This window comes from Mobula hypostoma, chromosome 3 (assembly GCF_963921235.1).
Source record: "Mobula hypostoma chromosome 3, sMobHyp1.1, whole genome shotgun sequence".
Taxonomy (NCBI): Eukaryota; Metazoa; Chordata; class Chondrichthyes; order Myliobatiformes; family Myliobatidae; genus Mobula; species Mobula hypostoma.
The window spans coordinates 3,631,548-3,651,059 of record NC_086099.1 but is presented as its reverse complement, the minus strand read 5'-3'; the positions used below and the strand labels follow the sequence as shown (position 1 = coordinate 3,651,059).

The window sequence follows — 19,512 nt, the reverse complement described above, 5'->3', positions numbered from 1 at the left end:
TCGAGGTGAAAATCCAGAAATTAAGAAAAACATTGAAGGTCCAAGTATTTTAAAATCTGAAGTTCGTAATGCAATAAATAAGATGAAGAAAGGAAAGGCAGCAGGTCCTGATGAATTAATAATAGAACAAATTATCACCCTTGAAGATTATGGAATTGAAAAACTCACTGATTTAATCAATGTCATTTATGAGGCTGGAATAATACCAGAAGAGATGAAAAATTCAGTATTTATCAATCTTCCTAAGAAACCTGGAGCAATAGAATGTGAATTACATAGGACCATAAGTTTAATGAGTCATATCACCAAGATACTTCTAAGAATTTTGATGACGAGCTAAAAGAAAGATACAAGCTGAAATAGGTAAAGAACAATGTGGTTTTGTGGAAGACAAAGGTACAAGAAACACAATATTGATGTTAAGGATACTATCAGAACGAGCTATTCAAGTGCAAAAAGATTTGTTTGTTTTATCGCCTACACAAAAGCATTTGATAACACGAAGCACAATAAGTTATTTGAAATTTTACAGAAAACTCTAGATCTAGGTCCGAAAGACCTCTGCCTAATCAGAAGTCTGTACTGGGAACAAACTGCCGCTGTAAGAATAGATGGAGAAGTGAGTCAGTTTAGGAAAATCAAGAGAGGCGTTAGACAAGGGTGTGTTTTCTCCCCTGATTTATTTAATGTGTACAGTGAAACAATATTACAAAAAATAAGAGACATCTTGGGAATCAAAGTTGGCGGTGAAAAATCAATAATTTCAGATATGCAGATGACACTGTGTTAATTGCAAGTACGGAGGATGAACTACAAAACTTAATTGATATAGTTGTTGAAGAAAGTGCAAAAATGGATCTGTCTATCACTGGCAAAAAGCCAGAATGTATGGTGATCTCCAAAAAGAAGGAGAATCCTATCTGCAGCCTGAGAATAAATGGGGAAGACATAAAACAAGTACAGAACTTTTGCTACTTAGGAAGCTGGGTGACATCAGATGGCAGGTGTGACATGGACATCAAAAGAAGAATAGGGATGGCAAAAGACACCTTTATGAGAATGAAGAGTATACTGACCAATACTAAACTAGGTATGACAACCTGCCTCAGAATACTGAAATGTTACGTTTATCCAGTTACGTTTTGTGGCTCAGAATGTGGGACAATATCTAGTAACATGAGGAAACGAATTGAAGCAGCAGAGATAGGGTTTGAGGAGGATGCAAAGCATATCATGGACCAAACGAATATCTAACGAGGATGTCATGAACAGCGCAAACACAAAAAGAGAAATAATATATGAGATAAGAAAAGGCAACATAACTTTATTGGACATGTGATCAGGAAAGAGGAGTTAGAATGCACGGTAATTATGGGAAAGATTGAAGGGAAGAAAGCAAGAGGAGGACAAAGACAAATGATGATGGAGACAGCAGCCAGAGAACTGGAAATGAATACCAATGAATTGATCCACTTGACCCGAAACAGGAGTGTGTGGGCCATGGCAGTCAAAGCTCAAACTGGGCACGGCACCTGATGATGATGATGATGTAGGTCACTATCTCCCATCACATATAAGCTTTATCAGTATGCCTTAAGGTTGAGTAACGCAAAGTGATGGAGGAACTCAACAGGTCAGGCAGCATCCATGGAGGAGAATAAAAGGTTGTGATTCGGTCTGAAACTCTTCATCAAGACCATCAGTGTTTATGTGCCTTAAGATTTATACAGTTTGTATGGAAAGTTTTATAATGACCGATATAGCTGTAATGTGTCCCCTTGTTACACACAGAAGATGCTGAAGAAACTCAGCAGGTCAGGCAGCATCTATGGAAATGAAAAACAGTTGTCGTTTCAAGCAGAGACCCTTCATCAGAACTCAGCCCAAAACATCGACTGTTTATTCATTTCCGTAGATGTTGCCTGACCTACTGATTTCGCCATCATTTTGTGTGTGTTGCTCTGGATTTACTGCATCTGTGGAATCTCTTGTGTTTGCTTATGTTAGCACAGTACTCTTTCTGTAACAAAGTTGCAGTTTGAATCTTCCCTTCTGATTTTTGATGTTGCTTTCATTTAATTGGAGTTTACCTGTTTAAGCAAAGTAAACGAAAAAAAAATCACAGGCTTTCTTGTGATGATAATGTTGATTGGTTTTCTGGGGATATCAATAAATAATTGAACAGCAGCCTGGATTTGTGTAGCTCCTGTACTATTCAATTGTTCTATTGAAGTTTAGCAGACAGCAAAAATTAACTTCAATTAATATAGGAAACAACAGATTAAATTAATAAAGGTATGATCAATGAGAGAGGTTTTAAAGAGTATCTTAGAGGTTTCAAGGTGAGCAGGTTTTTGAGAGAATTTTGAGTCAAAGACATGCCCTCCGATGCTGGTCATCTGAGTCTGAAATGTATGTTTGAGAAATAAATGAAATGTGGAATTACAATGTAAAAAAAGATTAAAACTATGATGCAAGCAGGTTAGCATTTCTAAAGAGAAAGGATAGAGGTGACAAACAAGAGAAAATATGCAGATGCTGGATATCCAAGCAACATACACAAAATGCTGGTTAGGCAGCGCCTATGAAAGAGTACAGTCGACGTTTCGGGTCGAGACCCTTTGGCAGGATAGGGGTGAGGCAGATGCTGCAAGAAATCAGGAAATCTAATAGAATATTGGCCTTTATTGCAAGGGGTGTGGATTATAAAAGTAAAACTTTAGTGACCCAGAACCTAAGGTTTTGTTTTTCATATTTAAGGAATTACTTTTTTTGCATGGTGCTTAATGCAGAGGAGATTCATCAAGTTGATTATTGGGATGTTGTGGTTGACATAGGATGAGGCTGAGCAGGTTGGATCTGATGGGAAATTAAATAATTGAGATGTGATCTTGTTGAAGCGTAAAGATTTTGAGGAAGTGGCTGCTGAGGAGGTGTTTTTGCTAACAAGGACAACATTTCACGATAAGGGGCTGCCCATTTTCCATGGGAAAATGTGGTGTTGAGGCCAATATTGGATCTTATAGAATAGCAGAACAAGCTCAAGTAGCTGTTTTTAATATTATGTTGTAGTATGTACCTGAGATTTATACATCTAGTCAAATCACTGCTGCAGCTGCATTTTGTATTCTGTTACAGGGAAGTAGCAATATAACATATTTCTGGAAATGCAACAGGATGATTATGAATAACACTTTAATTGTAATCTCTCTCGTCTATAGTTCTTTTTCAATAATCTATAAGTAATGTTCCTAACCATAGAAAAACTAGCAATAAATTAGAGGTGTCCGTTGCCTCGATGTTCTCAGAATATGGTGGATCTAAAAATTCTGATATTAAAAAGATGAAAGAAAATCTCTGCTGTTTTTCAGAATTATTCTGTGTCTGTGTTTCTGGTGAAGCAGCTAACGTCAGCTGTGTTACTACAGAGGCTAAGAAGCAAAGGCATCAGGAATTCTGACCACTCCAGAGCACTCAGTAAGTGGATGCTAATACTGCGCTGACTTGAGCAGCTTAGACGATAAGACCAAGGAGCAGAAGTCGGCCATTCAGCCCATCGAGTCTGCTCCGCCATCTTATCATGAGCTGATCCATTCTCCCATTTAGTCCCACTCCCCCGACTTCTCACTATCACCTTTGATGCCCTGGCTACTCAGATACCTATCAATCTCTGCCTTAAATACACCCAATGACTTGGCCTCCACTGCTGCCCGTGGCAACAAATTCCATAGATTCACCACCCTCTGGCTAAAAAAATTTCTTCACATCTCTGTTCTGAATGGGCATCCTTCAATCCTTAAATCATGCCCTCTCGTACTAAACTCCCCCATCATGGGAAACAACTTTACCACATCCACTCTGTCCATGCCTTCCGACATTCGGAATGTTTCTATGAGGTCCCCCCCATTCTTCTAAACTCCAAGGAATACAGTCCAAGAGCGGACAAACGTTCCTCACATGTTAACCCTCCCATTCCCAGAATCATTCTAGTGAATCTTCTCTGTACCCTCTCCAATGTCAGCACGTCCTTTCTTAAATAAGGAGACCAAAACTGCCCACAGTACTCCAAATGAGGTCTCACCAGCGCCTTATTGAGCCTCAACACCTCGTCCCTGCTCCTATACTCTATTCCTCTAGAAATGAATGCCAACATTGCATTCGCCTTCTTCACCACCGACTCAACCTGGAGGTTAACCTTAAGGGTATCCTGTACGAGGACTCCCAAGTCTCGTTGCATCTCCGAACTTTGAATTCTTTCCCCATTTAACTAATAGTCTGCCTGTTTATTTCTGCTGCCAAGGTGCATAACCATACACTTTCCAACATTGTATTTCATTTGCCACTTCTTTGCCCATTCTCCCAATCTATCCAAGTCTCTCTGCAGACTCTCTGTTTCCTCAGCACTACCGGCCCCTCCACCTATCTTCGTATCATCAGCAAACTTAGCCACAAAGCCATCTATTCTATAATCCAAATCGTTGATGTACAATGTAAAAAGAAGCAGCCCCAACACGGACCCCTGTGGAACACCACTGGTAACCGGCAGCCAACCAGAATAGGATCCTTTTATTCCCACTCTCTGTTTCCTGCCAATCAGCCAATGCTCTATCCACGTATGTAACTTTCCCGTAATTCCATGGGCTCTTATCTTGTTAAGCAGCCTCATGTGTGGCACCTTGTCAAAGGCCTTCTGAAAGTCCAAATATACAACATCCACTGCATCTCCCTTGTCTAGCCTACTTGTAATTTCCTCAAAAAATTGTAATAGGTTTGTCAGGCAGGATTTTCCTTTAAGGAATCCATGCTGAGTTCTGCCTATCTTGTCATATGCCTCCAGGTACTCCGTAACCTCATCCTTGACAATCGACTCCAACAACTTCCCAACCACCGATGTCAAGCTAACAGGTCTATAATTTCCTTTTTGCTTCCTTGCCCCCTTCTTAAATAGCGGAGTGACATTTGCCATCTTCCAGTCCTCTGGAACCATGCCAGAATCTATCGACTTTTGAAAGATCATTGCTAATGCTTCCGCAATCTCCACAGCTACTTCCTTCAGAACACGGGGGTGCATTCCATCTGGTCCAGGAGATTTATCTACCCTTAGACTATTCAGCTTCCTGAGTACTTTCTCTGTCGTAATTGTGACTGCACACACTTCTCTTCCCTGCCACCCTTGAGTGTCCGGTATACTGCTGATGTCTTCCTCAGTGAAGACTGATGCAAAACACTCATTCAGTTCCTCTGCCATCTCCTTATCTCCCATTACAATTTCTCCAGCATCATTTTCTATCGGTCCTATACCGACTCTCACTTGTCTTTTACTCTTTATGTACTTGAAGAAGCTTTTAGTATCCTCTTTGATATTATTTGCTAGCTTCCTTTCATAGTTCATCTTTTCTCAGTTAATGACCTTCTTAGTTTCCTTTTGTAAGCTTTTAAAAACTTCCCAATCCTCTGTCTTCCCACTAATTTTTGCTTCCTTGTATGCCCTGTCCTTTGCTTTAACTTTGGCTTTGACTTCTCTTGTCAGCCACGGTTGCATCCTTTTTCCATTCGAAAATTTCTTCTTTTTTGGCATATACCTGTGTTGCATTTTCCTCACTTCTCGCATAAACTCCAGCCACTGCTGCTCTGCCGTTCTTCCCGCTAGTGTCCCTTTCCAGTCAACTTTGGCCAGTTCCCCTCTCATGCCACTGTAATTTCCTTTACTCCACTGAAATACTGACACATCGGATTTCGGCTTCTCTTCAGATTTCACAGTGAACTCAGTCATGTTATGATCACTGGCTCCTAAGGGTTCCTTCACCTCAATCTCTCTAATCACCTCTGGTTCATTACACAATACCCAATCCAGTACAGCCGATCCCCTAGTGGGCTCAACAACAAGCTGTTCTAAAAAGCCATCTCGCAGACATTCTACAAATTCTCTCTCTTGCGATCCAGTGCTGGCCTGATTTTCCCAATCCACTCGCATGTTAAAATCCCCCACAATTATCATAACACTGCCCTTCTGACAAGCCTTTTCTATTTCCTGTTGTAATTTGTAGTCCACGTCACTGCAGCTGTTTGGAGGCCTGTATATAACTGCCATCAGGGTCCTTTTACTTCTGCGATTTCTTAGCTCAACCCATAAAGGTTTTGCACCTTCCGATCCTAAGTCACCTCTTTCTAATGACTTGATATAATTTCTTACCAATAAAGCCACGCCTCCCCCTCTGCCTACCTTCCTATCCTTCCGATACACCGTGTATCCTTGGATGTTCATCTCCCAGAGACATGCATCCTTTAGCCACGTCTCATTGATGGCCACAATATCATACCTGCCAATCTGTAGCTGTACGACAAGATCATCCACCTTATTCCTTAAGCTGCATGCATTTAAGTATAACACCTTAAGACCAGTATTTGGTACTTTTTGCTTTGATTGCACCGCGGCTTTATTGCACTGCAACTCATCCCAATGGCTGCAGGTTTGCCCCATCACCTGCCTGTCTTTCCTGACATCTTTACTGCTCACTATCTTAGATTTATTTCTGTTTTCTGCTTCCTCTGCTCTATCATTCCGGTTCCCATCCCCCTGCCAAATTGGTTTAAACCCTCCCTAACAGCTCTATTAAACCTTCCCGCCCGGATATTGGTCACCTTCGGGTTCAGGTGTAACCTGTCCATTTTGAACAGGTCATACTTCCCCCAGAAGAGACCCCAATGATCCAAGAATCTGAAGCCCTGCCCCCTGCACCAGTCTCTCAACCGCTCATTCATCTGCTTGATCCTACTATTCTTGCCCTCGCTAGCATGTGGCACAGGTAGCAATCCCGAGATTACTACCCTGGAGGTCCTGCTTCTCAGCTTCCTTGCTGACTCCTGGAAATCTCTCTTCAGGACCTCCTCCCTTGTCCTATCTATGTCATTGGTACCAACATGTACCAAGACAACTGGCTGCTCGCCCTGTCCATTCAGAATATTCTGGACCTGATCCGAGACATCTCGGATGTTTAAATCCAAAGTTCTTTTGGAGGTCAGCAAAGAGGCCCAAAATTTGTTGCTTCATGATGGTTTTATTAAGTGCTGATAGAACAAAGGAATGTAGAAAATGGACAGTGATGCAAGTCTGCTAGTTGGAGAGGGAGAATCAACAGAAAATGCTGCCCAGCATGAAGCAGCTCTTTTATACAACATTGATGTGGAAATTTTCATTCAGATTTATAGGTAAGAGTGAGCCAATGAGATAGCTCTTATTCAAATAATACATTACCAAGAGAAACTTCCAGAATCGTATCAGTGTAACCACTAGGGAAACAAATTTAACTTGTGTATGCAATTACCACTAGGAAGCATACTAGACAGTTACTTGTATATAAGTAATTGCATAAAATACAAACAGATAATTAATTGTTAAACTGCAAATAAAATATCAATTAAGCAGTCTAATCTAAGAACTAAACAGTTGGATCCAACAAAGTCTTCTGCAGACTACGCTGGGCAGCAAATTTTTTAAAAAGTTCTTCCTCAGAAATTTTTTTGTGGTTCTAATAGACTGCTTGAAGCTGAACACAAATATAATTTTAGACTACGTGTATCACATAGGAATTTGGAGAAGCAAGAAATTTTTATTGAATAGAATGCATTTAATTGCATAACAGTGCTGACACTTTGCAATAATTCAACAATGCTAAAAAATGTTTTATTGATGATTTTCGATTATACTCAAATGTCTGAGGCTTCTTGCTTAAGTGTCTAATATTAATCAGCCAGCAGTGATGGATTCTTGATACCATTTCTCCCTGAGCGCAATGTCCTGGTGAAACCTTCAATTATGCTTGTCATTGATGCACCAAGATTTACAGGGAAGAAGTCTAAGTGGGAATGCAGAAAATGAAACTAGTGATGTGTTGCACTTCATGGTTTTGTATGCTTGAAACATGCTGTCAACCAACTGCATGTAAATTGGTGCTCTGTAGTTGCCAGAAATTTTTCAACAATGTCCTTGAATGTCTTCCATGCGATTTTCTCCAGTTCCATTAGAAGTTCTTTGAATTGCCTGTCATCAATGACCTGTTTGATATATGGACCATCAAAAATGCCTTCTTTCTTAATCTTGGCATCAGTGATTCTGGGAAACATCTGTCTCAAATATTGAAATCCTTCATGAAAATTTTTGCACCTGGTGACAGTAGGTTTCATCCTTGCAGTCTTGAACCCAGTAATTCTGCTTTTGCCCTTGACAAACTCAAGTCTCTGACTAGGTCATTTAACTCAGATTGAGTTGTCAGATGAGGCTCACTCAACATAGAAACATAGAAAATCTGCAGCACATTACAAGCCCTTGGGCCCACAATGTTGCGCCAACCATCTAACCTACTCTAGAAACAGCCTAGAATTACCCTACCGCATAGCCCTCTATTTTTCTAAGCTCCATGTACCTATCTTTAAGAGTCTCTTAAAAGACCCTATTGTGTCCGCCTCTACCACCTTTGCTGGCAGAGCAATCCACGTACCCACCAGTGACTGTGTGCAAAACTTTCCTCTGATGTCCCCCTTGTACCTACTTCCACCTTAAAACTATGGCTCCTCGTGTTAGCCATTTCAACCCTGAGAAAAAGCCTCTGGCTATCTGCACAATCAGCGCCTCTCATAAAGGGTTCTAAATCTGTATCAGTGTCGATTTCCATTCTTGACTGGTGCATCATAGCATCTTCATCTGCCTTCTCTAGCTAGACTCCGTGTCTCTGGTATGTTCGGTGCTGGAACAATGTTGTCATGCAGCACAGGTCTCACGGCTGAAGAGAGATTGGGGTAGTTATTGAATTTCTTGCTTTTAACAGAGAAACCAGGCTCACTGGTTTCTCTGTCACATGATCCTTCTCTCATGTTCTATAGATTCAGGATCAGTTCTAATGTTCTATAGATTTGGAATCAGTTCCTGTGGATTGGAGGGTAGCTAATGTTATCCCCCTTTTTAAGAAAGGAGGGAGAGAGAAAACAGGGAATTATAGACCAGTTAGCCTGACATCAGTGGTGGGGAAGATGCTGGAGTCATTTGTAAAAGGTAAGATAGTGGCACATTTGGATAGCAGTAACAGTATCAGTCCGAGTCAGCATGGATTTATGAAGGGGAAATCATGCTTGACTAATCTTCTGGGATTTTTTGAGGATGTAGCTATGAAAATGGACAAAGGAGAGCCAGTGGATGTAGTGTACCTGGACTTTCAGAAAGCCTTTGATAAGGTCCCACATAGGAGATTAGTGGGCAAAATTGGAGCACATGGTATTGGGGGTAGGGTACTGACATGGATAGAAAATTGGTTGGCAGACAGAAAACAAAGAGTAGGGATTAACAGGTCCCTTTCAGAATGGCAGGCAGTGAGTAGTGGGGTACCGCAAGGCTTGGTGCTGGGACCACAGCTATTTACAATATACATTAATGATTTAGATGAAGGGATTAAAAGTAACATTAGCAAATTTGCAGATGACACAAAGCTGGGTGGCAGTGTGAAATGTGAGAAGGATGTTATGAGAATGCAGGGTGACTTGGATAGGTTGGGTGACTGGGCAGATTACTATCTGAATGGTGTCAAGTTAGGAAAAGGGGAAGTACAATGAGATCTAGTTGTCCTTGTTCATCAGTCACTGAAAGTAAGCATGCAGGTACAGCAGGCAGTGAAGAAAGCTAATGGCATGTTGGCCTTCATAATAAGGGGAGTTGAATATAGGACAAAGAGGTCCTTCTGCAGTTGTACAGGGCCCTGGTGAGACCACAACTAGAGTATTGTGGGCAGTTTTGGTCTCCAAATTTGAGGAAGGACATTCTTGCTATTGATGGAGTGCAGCGTAGGTTCACGAGGATAATTCCCGGGATGGCGGGACTGTCATATGCTGAAAGATTGGAGCGACGGGGCTTGTATACACTGGAATTTAGAAGGGTGAGAGGGGATCTGACGGAAACATATAAGATTATTAAGGGATTGGACATGCTAGAGGCAGGAAACATGTTCCCGATGTTGGGGGAGTCCAGAACCAGTGGCCACAGTTTAAGAATAAGGGATAGGCCATTTAGAACGGGATTGAGGAAAAACTTTTTCACCCAGAGAATTGTGGATCTCTGGAATGCTCTGCCTCAGAAGGCAGTGGAGGCCAATTCTCTGGATGCTTTCGAGAATGAGTTAGATAGAGCTTTACTTTATACTTTTATTGTTGCCAAACAATTGTTACTAGAACTTACAAATCATAACAGCGATATTTGATTCTGCGCTTCGCGCTGCCTGGAGTACAAATCAATAGTAAATATTTAAAATTTAAATTATAGGTCATAAATAGAAAATAGAAAAGGGAAAGTAAGGTAGTGCAAAAAAAAAACCGAGAGGCAGGTCGGATATTTGGAGGGTATGGGGAGATAGTGGAGTCAAGGGATATGGGGAGAAGGCAGGAACTGGATACTGATTGTGGATGGTCAGCCATGATCACAGTGAATGGTGGTGCTGGCTCAAAGGGCCGAATGGCCTACTCCTGCACCTATTGTCTATTGTCTCACCATATCATCAAGACAGCAAACGGCATTGACTTCCACGTACCGCTGATTCAAGCTCTAAGGATGACAGCACATGTTGCACAACAAAAGTTTTGGTTGGTTGCCAATTTTACACCCAAGGCTTTGTCTTGGTTGCCAATTTTACACCCAAAGTAAAGTTCATAGGTTTTCTTAATAAGACAAGTCATGCTCCGTCTTTGAGATTTAAGCGTATATTCACCACAAATATCGCAATGTATCAAGGCTGTTGCAACATTACCGAGACATTTTCTTGTCACAAATACTCCTGAAAATATAATTACTTTATTATAATGAGTACACATAATATGCGCATCAGCATGATGACAAGCCGATATAGATTGGTATGTACCCCGTAACTGGGTTGCCAAACCAGCAGAAATGGAACGCTCGTTGGAGTCTGTGATTACTAGGAATTAATAAAGTTTTATTAAAGAAATAAGTAATACAGTACCCTAATCGTAAGGATATAAATGTAACAGGTTAGCAATGATAATACACACATATACACAGAACTAGAGTAATAGGAATCAACCAAGCTCTATTGCAGTCTAGGGGTAAAATGATCAGTCTTAAGTGAAGCTGAGTTCAGTTCAGTTTTGTGCAGTTCGAAGTAGTCGCTGCTGTTGTACCGTTGGGGGGGGGGAGGAGAGAGAGAGCGAGTGAGAGATGCAGTTGGTTTCAGGAAGACCTTTTGATGTCCTCTAATCCCGCTGTAGTCACCGACTGTGACCCCCCCGTTCCGGATACGATCATTCTTCCACGGTGAACCGGGCACCCAGGCAAGGGCGGACACCCACCCCAGGTTCCCACCGATAGTACCTTTACACCCTGTGAGCCTCTGATCGGTTTCCGAGAACCAGTCCTCCAAAGTCTCACCAACTTGTGGGGGCACACTGCTGTTTCCAGGGTCTCGTGGCGTGTCACGTGCCTTAGCAAGCCTGCTCTTTTTATCCCCCTGCTGGGGTATCACCTGTCCATCAAACTTCAAACAGTTCAGGTTCAAAGCAACCGGTCTGTCAATATCTGAATTGTGTTTCTTTCTCGTTAATCTCTCTCTCTTCTGTCTTATTAGCATTTTGAATGTTTCTCCATTGTCTTCCGTTATCTCTCTCATTAGCATCATCCGTCCGGTAGCTCTGCTTGGCGTCACACATGACAACATGTAAATCCAATGTGTGTGCGTGGTTCTTTTATAGCCTTTCTAAATCCTGTCCTGCCGTGCAACATCCACCCTGCCCAGGCATGCCTGGACAAGGCAGAAAACGTTGCAGCTTCTGACTTGGGCAACATTTCAATTAACTTAAATAATGAACTAAAATAACAAATATACATGATTTTAAAAAAAAGTTGTGTGGTAGGGATATGTCAAGCAACACACATAAAAAATGCTGGTGAACGCAGCAGGCCAGGCAGCATCTATAGGAAGAGGTACAGTCGACATTCCTCGTGTCTGTGTTTTTAAATTCATGCGTGTTGCTTGAATTTCCAGTATCTGCATATTTGCTCGTGTTTACGTTTTTAAATTCATCGACTGCACCTCTTCCTATAGGTGCTGCCTGGCCTGCTGTGTTCACCAGCATTTTTAATGTGTGTTGCTTGAGTTTCCAGCATCTGCAGATTTCCGCATGTTTGCGTTTAGGGATATGTCAAGGTGATTTTCATGATCAGCAGCCCAAAATCCATAAGATACACCCAAAAGTATTTAGGAAGCAAAATCTTTGTTGTCCAGTGGTATTAATAACTCAGTTACAATTGTTACTGTTTATATTTCTTCAGTTAAAGAGAAGCTGACTGCAGATCCTGATAGTGAAATTGCAACCACAAGTCTCAGAGTCTCATTGATGTGTCCAGTAAGTTGCTGGTTTATCAGCATTCATCAGGGTGTGGGAATTACTGTACTTTTTCTCTAGATGCCCTCGGGTGAGTATTCCTGTAGAATAAATCATGCATTCTTCTTTGTAACATGCAATTGAAATGATAGCTGAAACTAATCCAATATTTGTTTTAAATTCTGAACTATCCTTCTGCAACATGTGAAATGTACACTCATTGGCCACTTTATTAGCCACAGGATAAATATGTGGGTTGCTGGGTGGTGCATAACCCTAATTGCTTTATTGTCACATGTGGTAGATGCAGAAACATGTTCTATGTACATGCGACAAATAAATCTGAATCAGATTCTGAAATGCATCAACGACCAACACTGTCCGAGGATGTGCCGGTGGTAACCTGCAAGTGTAGCCATGCTTCCAGTGCAAAAACATCTTGTCCACAACTTACTAAGCTTAACGTACATGCTTTTGGAATGTGGGAGAGAACCAGGTCACCTGGAGGAAACCAACACAGTCACGGGGAGAATGTACAAATTCCTTACAGAAAGCAACGAAAATTGAGCACAAATCACTGCCGTAATCATCTCATGCTAGCTGCCTTCATGAAAAGGATGTTAAAGAATATTTCAGAGCATTCAGTGCTGTGCATTTCAGCAAGTTTGCTTTCACACTGGCAGACACAAAGTCCAGCAAAAAAAAACTAGACTACCAAAAATATCTTGGAAGTTAATGATGAGTTTCAAGTTTTTTGAAAAAAGATTCACCTGAGATCTTTAAAGTGAAGCTTTCTTTATAAAGCTCTGAATTAGCAATATCAGTGGGAATAAACTGGACAGATGTTAAAGAGATGTCATGTCTGAATGGGAAGCAGCCCTCTGAAGATCCTGTTTTAGGTGATTGTAATAGAACATAAAGTCGAAGTGTGACAAGCAAAAAAACAGGCTGCAGAGGGAACTGAGCAGATCAGGCAGCATCTGTAGAGGGAAATTGACAGTCAGTTTTGGATCAGGATCTTTCATCTGGACTAAGAGTAGAGGGGCGATAACAGGTATAAGTGCCGGTCATGTCCCCTCTATTCTTTGAGTCTAGATGAAAGGGCTCAGTCTGAAATGTTAACTACCCATTTCTCTCTAAAGTTGCTTCTTGAAGGACTGAATTCCTTTCACAACCTTTTTGCTCTATACTAGAGCATCATCAGTCTGTCTAAATTTACCCTCAGTGGCGACTTTATTAGGTACATCTGTATACCTGCTCATTAATACAAATACCTAATCAGCTAATCCTGTGGCAGCAAATCAATGCATAAAAGCACGCAGACATGGTCAAGAGGCCAAACATCAGAATTGGGAAGAATTGTGATCTAAGTGACTTGGACTGTGGAATGATTGTTGGTTCCAGATGGGTGTGGTTTGAACATCTCAGAGACTGATCTCCTGGAATTTTCACACGGGCTATTTCTAGAGTTTACAGAGAGTGGTGCAATAAACAAAAAACATCCAGTGACTGGTAGTTTTATGGGTGCCTTGTTAATGAGAGAGGTCAGAGGAGAATGGCCAGACCAGTTCAAGCTGACAGGAAGATGACAGTATCTCAAGTAACCACGTGTTACAACAGTGGTGTGCAGAAGAGTATCTCTGAAGTGGATGGCTACAGCAGCAAAAGACACTGAACATGCAGAAATACACTTGGTGGCCACTTGATTAGGTACCTCCTTGAACATTGCACAGATGTATAGGTTAGGGTTAGTAAGTTGTGAACATGCTATGTTGGCATTGGAAGCTTTGGGGATACCTGTGGGCTGCCCAGCCCAAGATATTCCTCAGACTGTTGGTCGTTGACACAAACGACACATTTCACTGTTTACTTTGATGTCTCAATGTACATGCAACAAATAATGCTGATCTCTTTGTTTTTATTCACTCTGATATTCTGCATCAACTAGTTGTCAAAATCAGAATCTGCATATTTTACTGTTAAACTGAACTTGTAATTTTTTAGTTTCACAAATAAAATTAGTGTGCGTATTGATTTGAGTTAGTTTTATGAAGTTTAATGTTTGGCTTTTAATTTTTATAGTTGGGGAAGATGCGCCTGACGGTCCCTTGCCGTGCTGTCAGTTGTACACATCTACAGTGCTTTGATGCTGCACTCTACCTTCAAATGAATGAAAAGAAGCCCACGTGGATTTGTCCAGTCTGCGATAAAAAGGCATCCTATGAGAGTTTAATAATAGATGGGTATGTTGTAAACATTGGCAACAATTTAGTTTTACTATCACATTTTGTGTTTTACAAATGGTATCTTCTAGTTTTGTCTTTCTTTGAGTAACAATAGATCAGAAAAAAGAAACACGAGAATTTTAGAGGGATCACTTAATGCTTTTCAGCCCAATAGTTTCTGAGACATAACAGTAGTTGCACTCTGCAGAATAATCTCTGTTTATTCTCCTCCAGGGAGGTGAATAAACAGTCGGTATTTTGGCTGAGAATCTTCATCAGGGCGGCCTGAAATATCAATTGTTTATTCCCCTCCATAGATGCTGCCTGACTTTGAGTACCTTCAGCATTTGGTGTGTATGCTTAAGATTTTTAGCCTCTGCAGAATCTCTTGTGATTATAGAGTCATAGAACACTACAGCACAGAAACAGGCCTTTTGGCCCCTCTAGTCTTTACAGAACTATTTATCTGTCTAGTCTCATCACCCTGCACCATAGCCCTCCATACCCCTCCCATCTATGTAGCTATCCAAATTTTTGTTAAATGTTGAATGCAAACCTGCATCCACCATTTGTGGTGGCAGCTTGTTCCATACTCTCACCACCCTCTGAGTGAAGATACTCGCCACATGTTCCCCTTAAACATTTCACCTTTTACCTTTAACCCATGACCTGTAGTTGTCATCCCCCCCAACTTCAGTGCAAAAAGTCTGCATTTACCCTATGTATGCCCCTTATATTCTATGTATACATCTCTATCAAATGTCTATGCGTGGAGTATAGGAAATAACGTGGATGATCTTGTTGCACTATTACAGATTGTCAGGTATGATGTTGTGGCCATCACTGAACCACAGCTGAGGGATGGTTGTAGTTGGAAGCGGAATATCCAAGATTACACATTGTATTGTAGGGGTAGGGGGTAGGCAGAGGAGGTGGCTTGGCTCTGCTGGTAAAAACATGGCATCAGATCAGTAGAAAGACGTGACATAGGATCGGAAGATGTTGAAGCCTTGTGGGTTGAGTTAAGAAACTGCAACGGTAAGAGGACCCTGATGGCAGTTTTATACAGGCCTCCCAACAGTAGCTGGGATGTGGACCACAGATTGCAATGAGATATAGAAAGGGCGTGTCAGAAGGGCAATTTTATGATAGTCATCGGATATTTTAACATGCAGGTCGATTGGGAAAATCAAGTTAGTAATGGATCTCAAGAGAGTGAGTTTGTTGAATGCATAAGAGATGGCTTTGAGAGCAGTTTGTGATTGAGCCTACAAGGGTATCAGCTTTACTGGATTGGGTGTCATGTAATGAACTAGACGCAATTTAAGGAGCTTAAGGTAAAGGAACTCTTAGGAAGCAGTGATCACAATATGATTGAGTTAACTTAAAGCCTGATGGGGAGAAAGCAAAGTCTGTCATAACAGAATTTCATAAGGACATAGGAAATGGGAACAGGAGTAGGCCATCTGGCCCATCGAGCCTGCTCTGCCATTCAATATGATCTGGCCATACGCATCTCCACCTAGTTACCTTTTTCCCAATTACCCTTAATTCCCCTACTATGCATATCGTTGTTCCTTCATTGTCGCTGGGTCAAAATCATGGAATTCCCTCCGTAACAGCACTGTGGGTGTACCTTGGACTGCAGCAGTTCAAGAAGGCAGCTCATCACCACCTTCTCAAGGGCAACCTGGGATGGGCAACTGGCTTAGCTGGCGACACCCGCATCCTGTAAATGAATAAATTTTTAAAAATCTATCAAACCTTGTCTTAAATATATTTACTGAGGTAGCCTCCACTGCTTCACTCACAACACGCTGGAGGAACTCAGCAGGTCGGGCAACATCCGTGGAAATGATCAGTCCACGTTTCGGACCAGAACCCTTCGTCAGGACTGAAGAGGGAAGGGGCAGAGGCCCTATAAAGAAGGTGGGGGGAGGGAATGAAGCCTCCACCGGTTCATTGGGCAGAGAATTCCACAGATTCGCCACTCTCTGGGAAAAGCCCTCCTCATCTCCATCCTAAATCTACTTCCCTGAATCTTGAGGTTATGTTCCCTAGTTCTAGTAGTGTAGTGTCTGAGAGAGGAGTTGGCCAAAGTAAGCTGGAAGGAGCTGTTGGTAGGGTAACAGCAGAGCAGCAATGGTGTGAGTTTCTGGAGGAAATGAGGAAGGTGCAGGATAGATGTATTCCAAAAACAAAGAAGTACTCAAATAGGAAAATAGTACAACTGTAGCCGACAAGGGAAGTCAAAGCTAATGTAAAAGCAAAAGAGAGGGCATTCAACAAAGAAAAAATAGCAGGAAGATAGAGGTTTGGGAAGCTTTTAAAAACCTACAGAGAGCAACTAAAAGAATCATTAGGAGAGAAAAGATTAAATATGAAAGCAATATCAAAGTGGAAAGTAAAAGCTTTTTCAAATATGTAAAAAAAGAGATGAGAGTGGATATAGGACTGCAAGAAAATGAGGCTGGAGAAATAATAACTGGGGACAATTCCTCGTGACTGGGGACAAGGAGATGGCTGATTAACTAAATGAGTATCTTGCATGTCTTCACTGTGTCATATGTTGAAGGATGTGAGGGAAGAGAAGTGAGTGCAGTTACTATTACAAGGGAGAAGGTGTTCAGAAAGCTGAAAGACCTAAAACTACATAAGTCACCTGTGTAACTGCATACAAGGGTTCTGAAAGAAATAGCAGTAGAGATTGTAGAGGCATTAGTAATGATCTTTCACGAGTCATTGGACTCTGGCATGGTGCCAGAGGACTGGAAAATTGCAAATGTCATTTAAGAGAGGAGGGAGGCAGAAGAAAGGAAATTATAGACCAGTTAGCCTGACCTTAGTGGTTGAGAGATGTTGGAGTCAGAATCAGGTTTGTTATCACCAGCATGTGTCGTGAAATTTGTTAACTTAGCAGCAGCAATTCAATGCAATACATAATATAGAAGAAAAAAATAAATAAGTAAATCCATTACAGTATACGTATATTAGATAGATTAAAAATCGTGCAAAAAGCAGAAATAATATATATTTTTTAAAAGTGAGGTAGTGTTCATGGGTTCAATGTCCATTTAGGAATCAGATGGCAGAGGGGAAGAAGCTGTTCCTGAATCACTGAGTGTGTGCCTTCAGGCTTCTATACCTCCTACCTGACGGTAACAATGAGAAAAGGGCATGCCCTGAGTGCTGGAGGTCTTTAATAATCGATGCTGTCTTTTTAAGACACCGTTCCTTGAAGATGTCCTAAGTACATTGTAGGCTACTCCCCAAGATGGAGCTGACTAAATTTACAACCCTCTGCAGCTTCTTTCAGTCCTGTGCAGTAGCCCCCCCATACCAGACAGTGATGCAGCCTGTCAGAATGCTCTCCACGGTACATCTATAGAAATTTTTGAGTGTATTTGTTGACATGCCAAATCTCTTCAAACTCCTAATGAAGTATAGTGGCTGTCAAGCCTTCTTTATAACTGCATCAATACGTTGCAACCGGGTTAGGTCCTCAGAGATCTTGACACCCAGGAACTTGAAACTGCTCATCTCTCCACTTCTGACCCCTCTATGAGGATTGGTAAGTGTTCCTTCATCTTGCCCTTCCTGAAGTCCACAAACAGCTCTTTTGTCTTACTGACTTTGAGTGCAAGGTTGTTGCTGCAGCGCCACTCTACTAGTTGACATATCTTGCTCCTGTACGCTCTCTCGTCTCCATCTGAGATTCTACCAACACTGGTTGTATCATCAGCAAATTTATAGATGGTATTTGAGTTATGCCTAGCCATACAGTCATGGGTTTAGAGAGGGTAGAGCAATGGGCTAAGCTCACACCCCCGAGGTGCGCCAGTGTTGATCATCAGCGAGGAGGATATGTTATCACCAATCCGCACAGATTGTGGTCTTCCGGTTAGGAAGTCGAGGATTCAATTGCAGACGGAGGTATAGAGGCCCAGGTTCTGTAACCGCAATCAGGATTGTGGGAATTATGGTGTTAAATGCTGAGCTATAGTTGATGAACAGCATCCTGACAGAGGTGTTTGTATTGCCCAGGTGGTCTCAGGCTGTGTTAGGAGCCATTGAGATTGCATCTGCTGTTGACCTATTGTGGCGATAGGCAAATTGGAATGGGTCCAGGTCGTTGCTGAGGCAGGAGTTCAGTCTAGTCACGCCGAACCTCTCAAAACATTTCATCACTGTAGATGTGAGTACTACCGAGCGATAATCATTAAGGCAGCCCACACTATTCTGCTTAGGCACTAGTATAATTGTTGCCTTTTTGAAGCAAGTGGGATCTTCTGCCCGTAGCAGTGAGAGGTTGAAAATATCCTCGAATACTCCCACCAGTTGGTTGGCACAGGTTTTCGGAGCCACATTAGATACTCTATCGGGACCTTCCACCTTTCAAGGGTTCACCCTCTTTAAAGACAGTCTAACATCGTCCTCTGAGACAGAGATCAAAGGGTCACCAAGTGCAGCAGGGATCTTCACATCTGTAGTTATGTTCTCCCTTTCAAAGTGGGCATAGAAGGCGTTGAGTTCATCTGCTGGTGAAGCATCGCTGCCATTCATGGTATTTGGTTTTGATTTGTAGGAAGTAATGTGTTGCAAACCCTGCCCGAGTTGTTGTACATCTGATGTCACCTCCAACCTCATTCGAGATGGTCTCTTCACCCTTGAAATAGCCCTCCGCAAATCATACCTGGTTTTCAGCTGCAGCTCTGAGTTGCCAGATTTGAATGCCACAGATCTTGCCTTCAGCAGACGACATACCTCCTAGTTCATCCACGGCTTTTGGTTTGGGAATGTACAGTAAGTCTTTGTCGGCACACACTCAACCACCGAGGTTTTAATGAAGTTGGTAACAACTACAGCATAATCATCCAGATTTGAAGACGAATCCCTGAATACAGTTCAG

At 41.8% G+C, this 19,512-nt stretch overlaps 1 protein-coding gene across 5 annotated transcripts in view; it reads left to right on the top strand.

Moving 5' to 3' along the window:
* Window positions 1–19,512, top strand: part of pias2 (protein inhibitor of activated STAT, 2) — a 111,325-nt gene that overhangs the window by 47,235 nt on the left and 44,578 nt on the right. For all 5 annotated transcript variants that reach the window (XM_063042578.1, XM_063042575.1, XM_063042574.1 and 2 more), the window contains 3 exons: window positions 3,372–3,477; window positions 12,326–12,399; window positions 14,461–14,621. In XM_063042578.1, coding sequence (XP_062898648.1) covers window positions 3,372–3,477; window positions 12,326–12,399; window positions 14,461–14,621 — 341 coding nt within the window. The remainder of the gene's footprint in view (window positions 1–3,371; window positions 3,478–12,325; window positions 12,400–14,460; window positions 14,622–19,512) is intronic.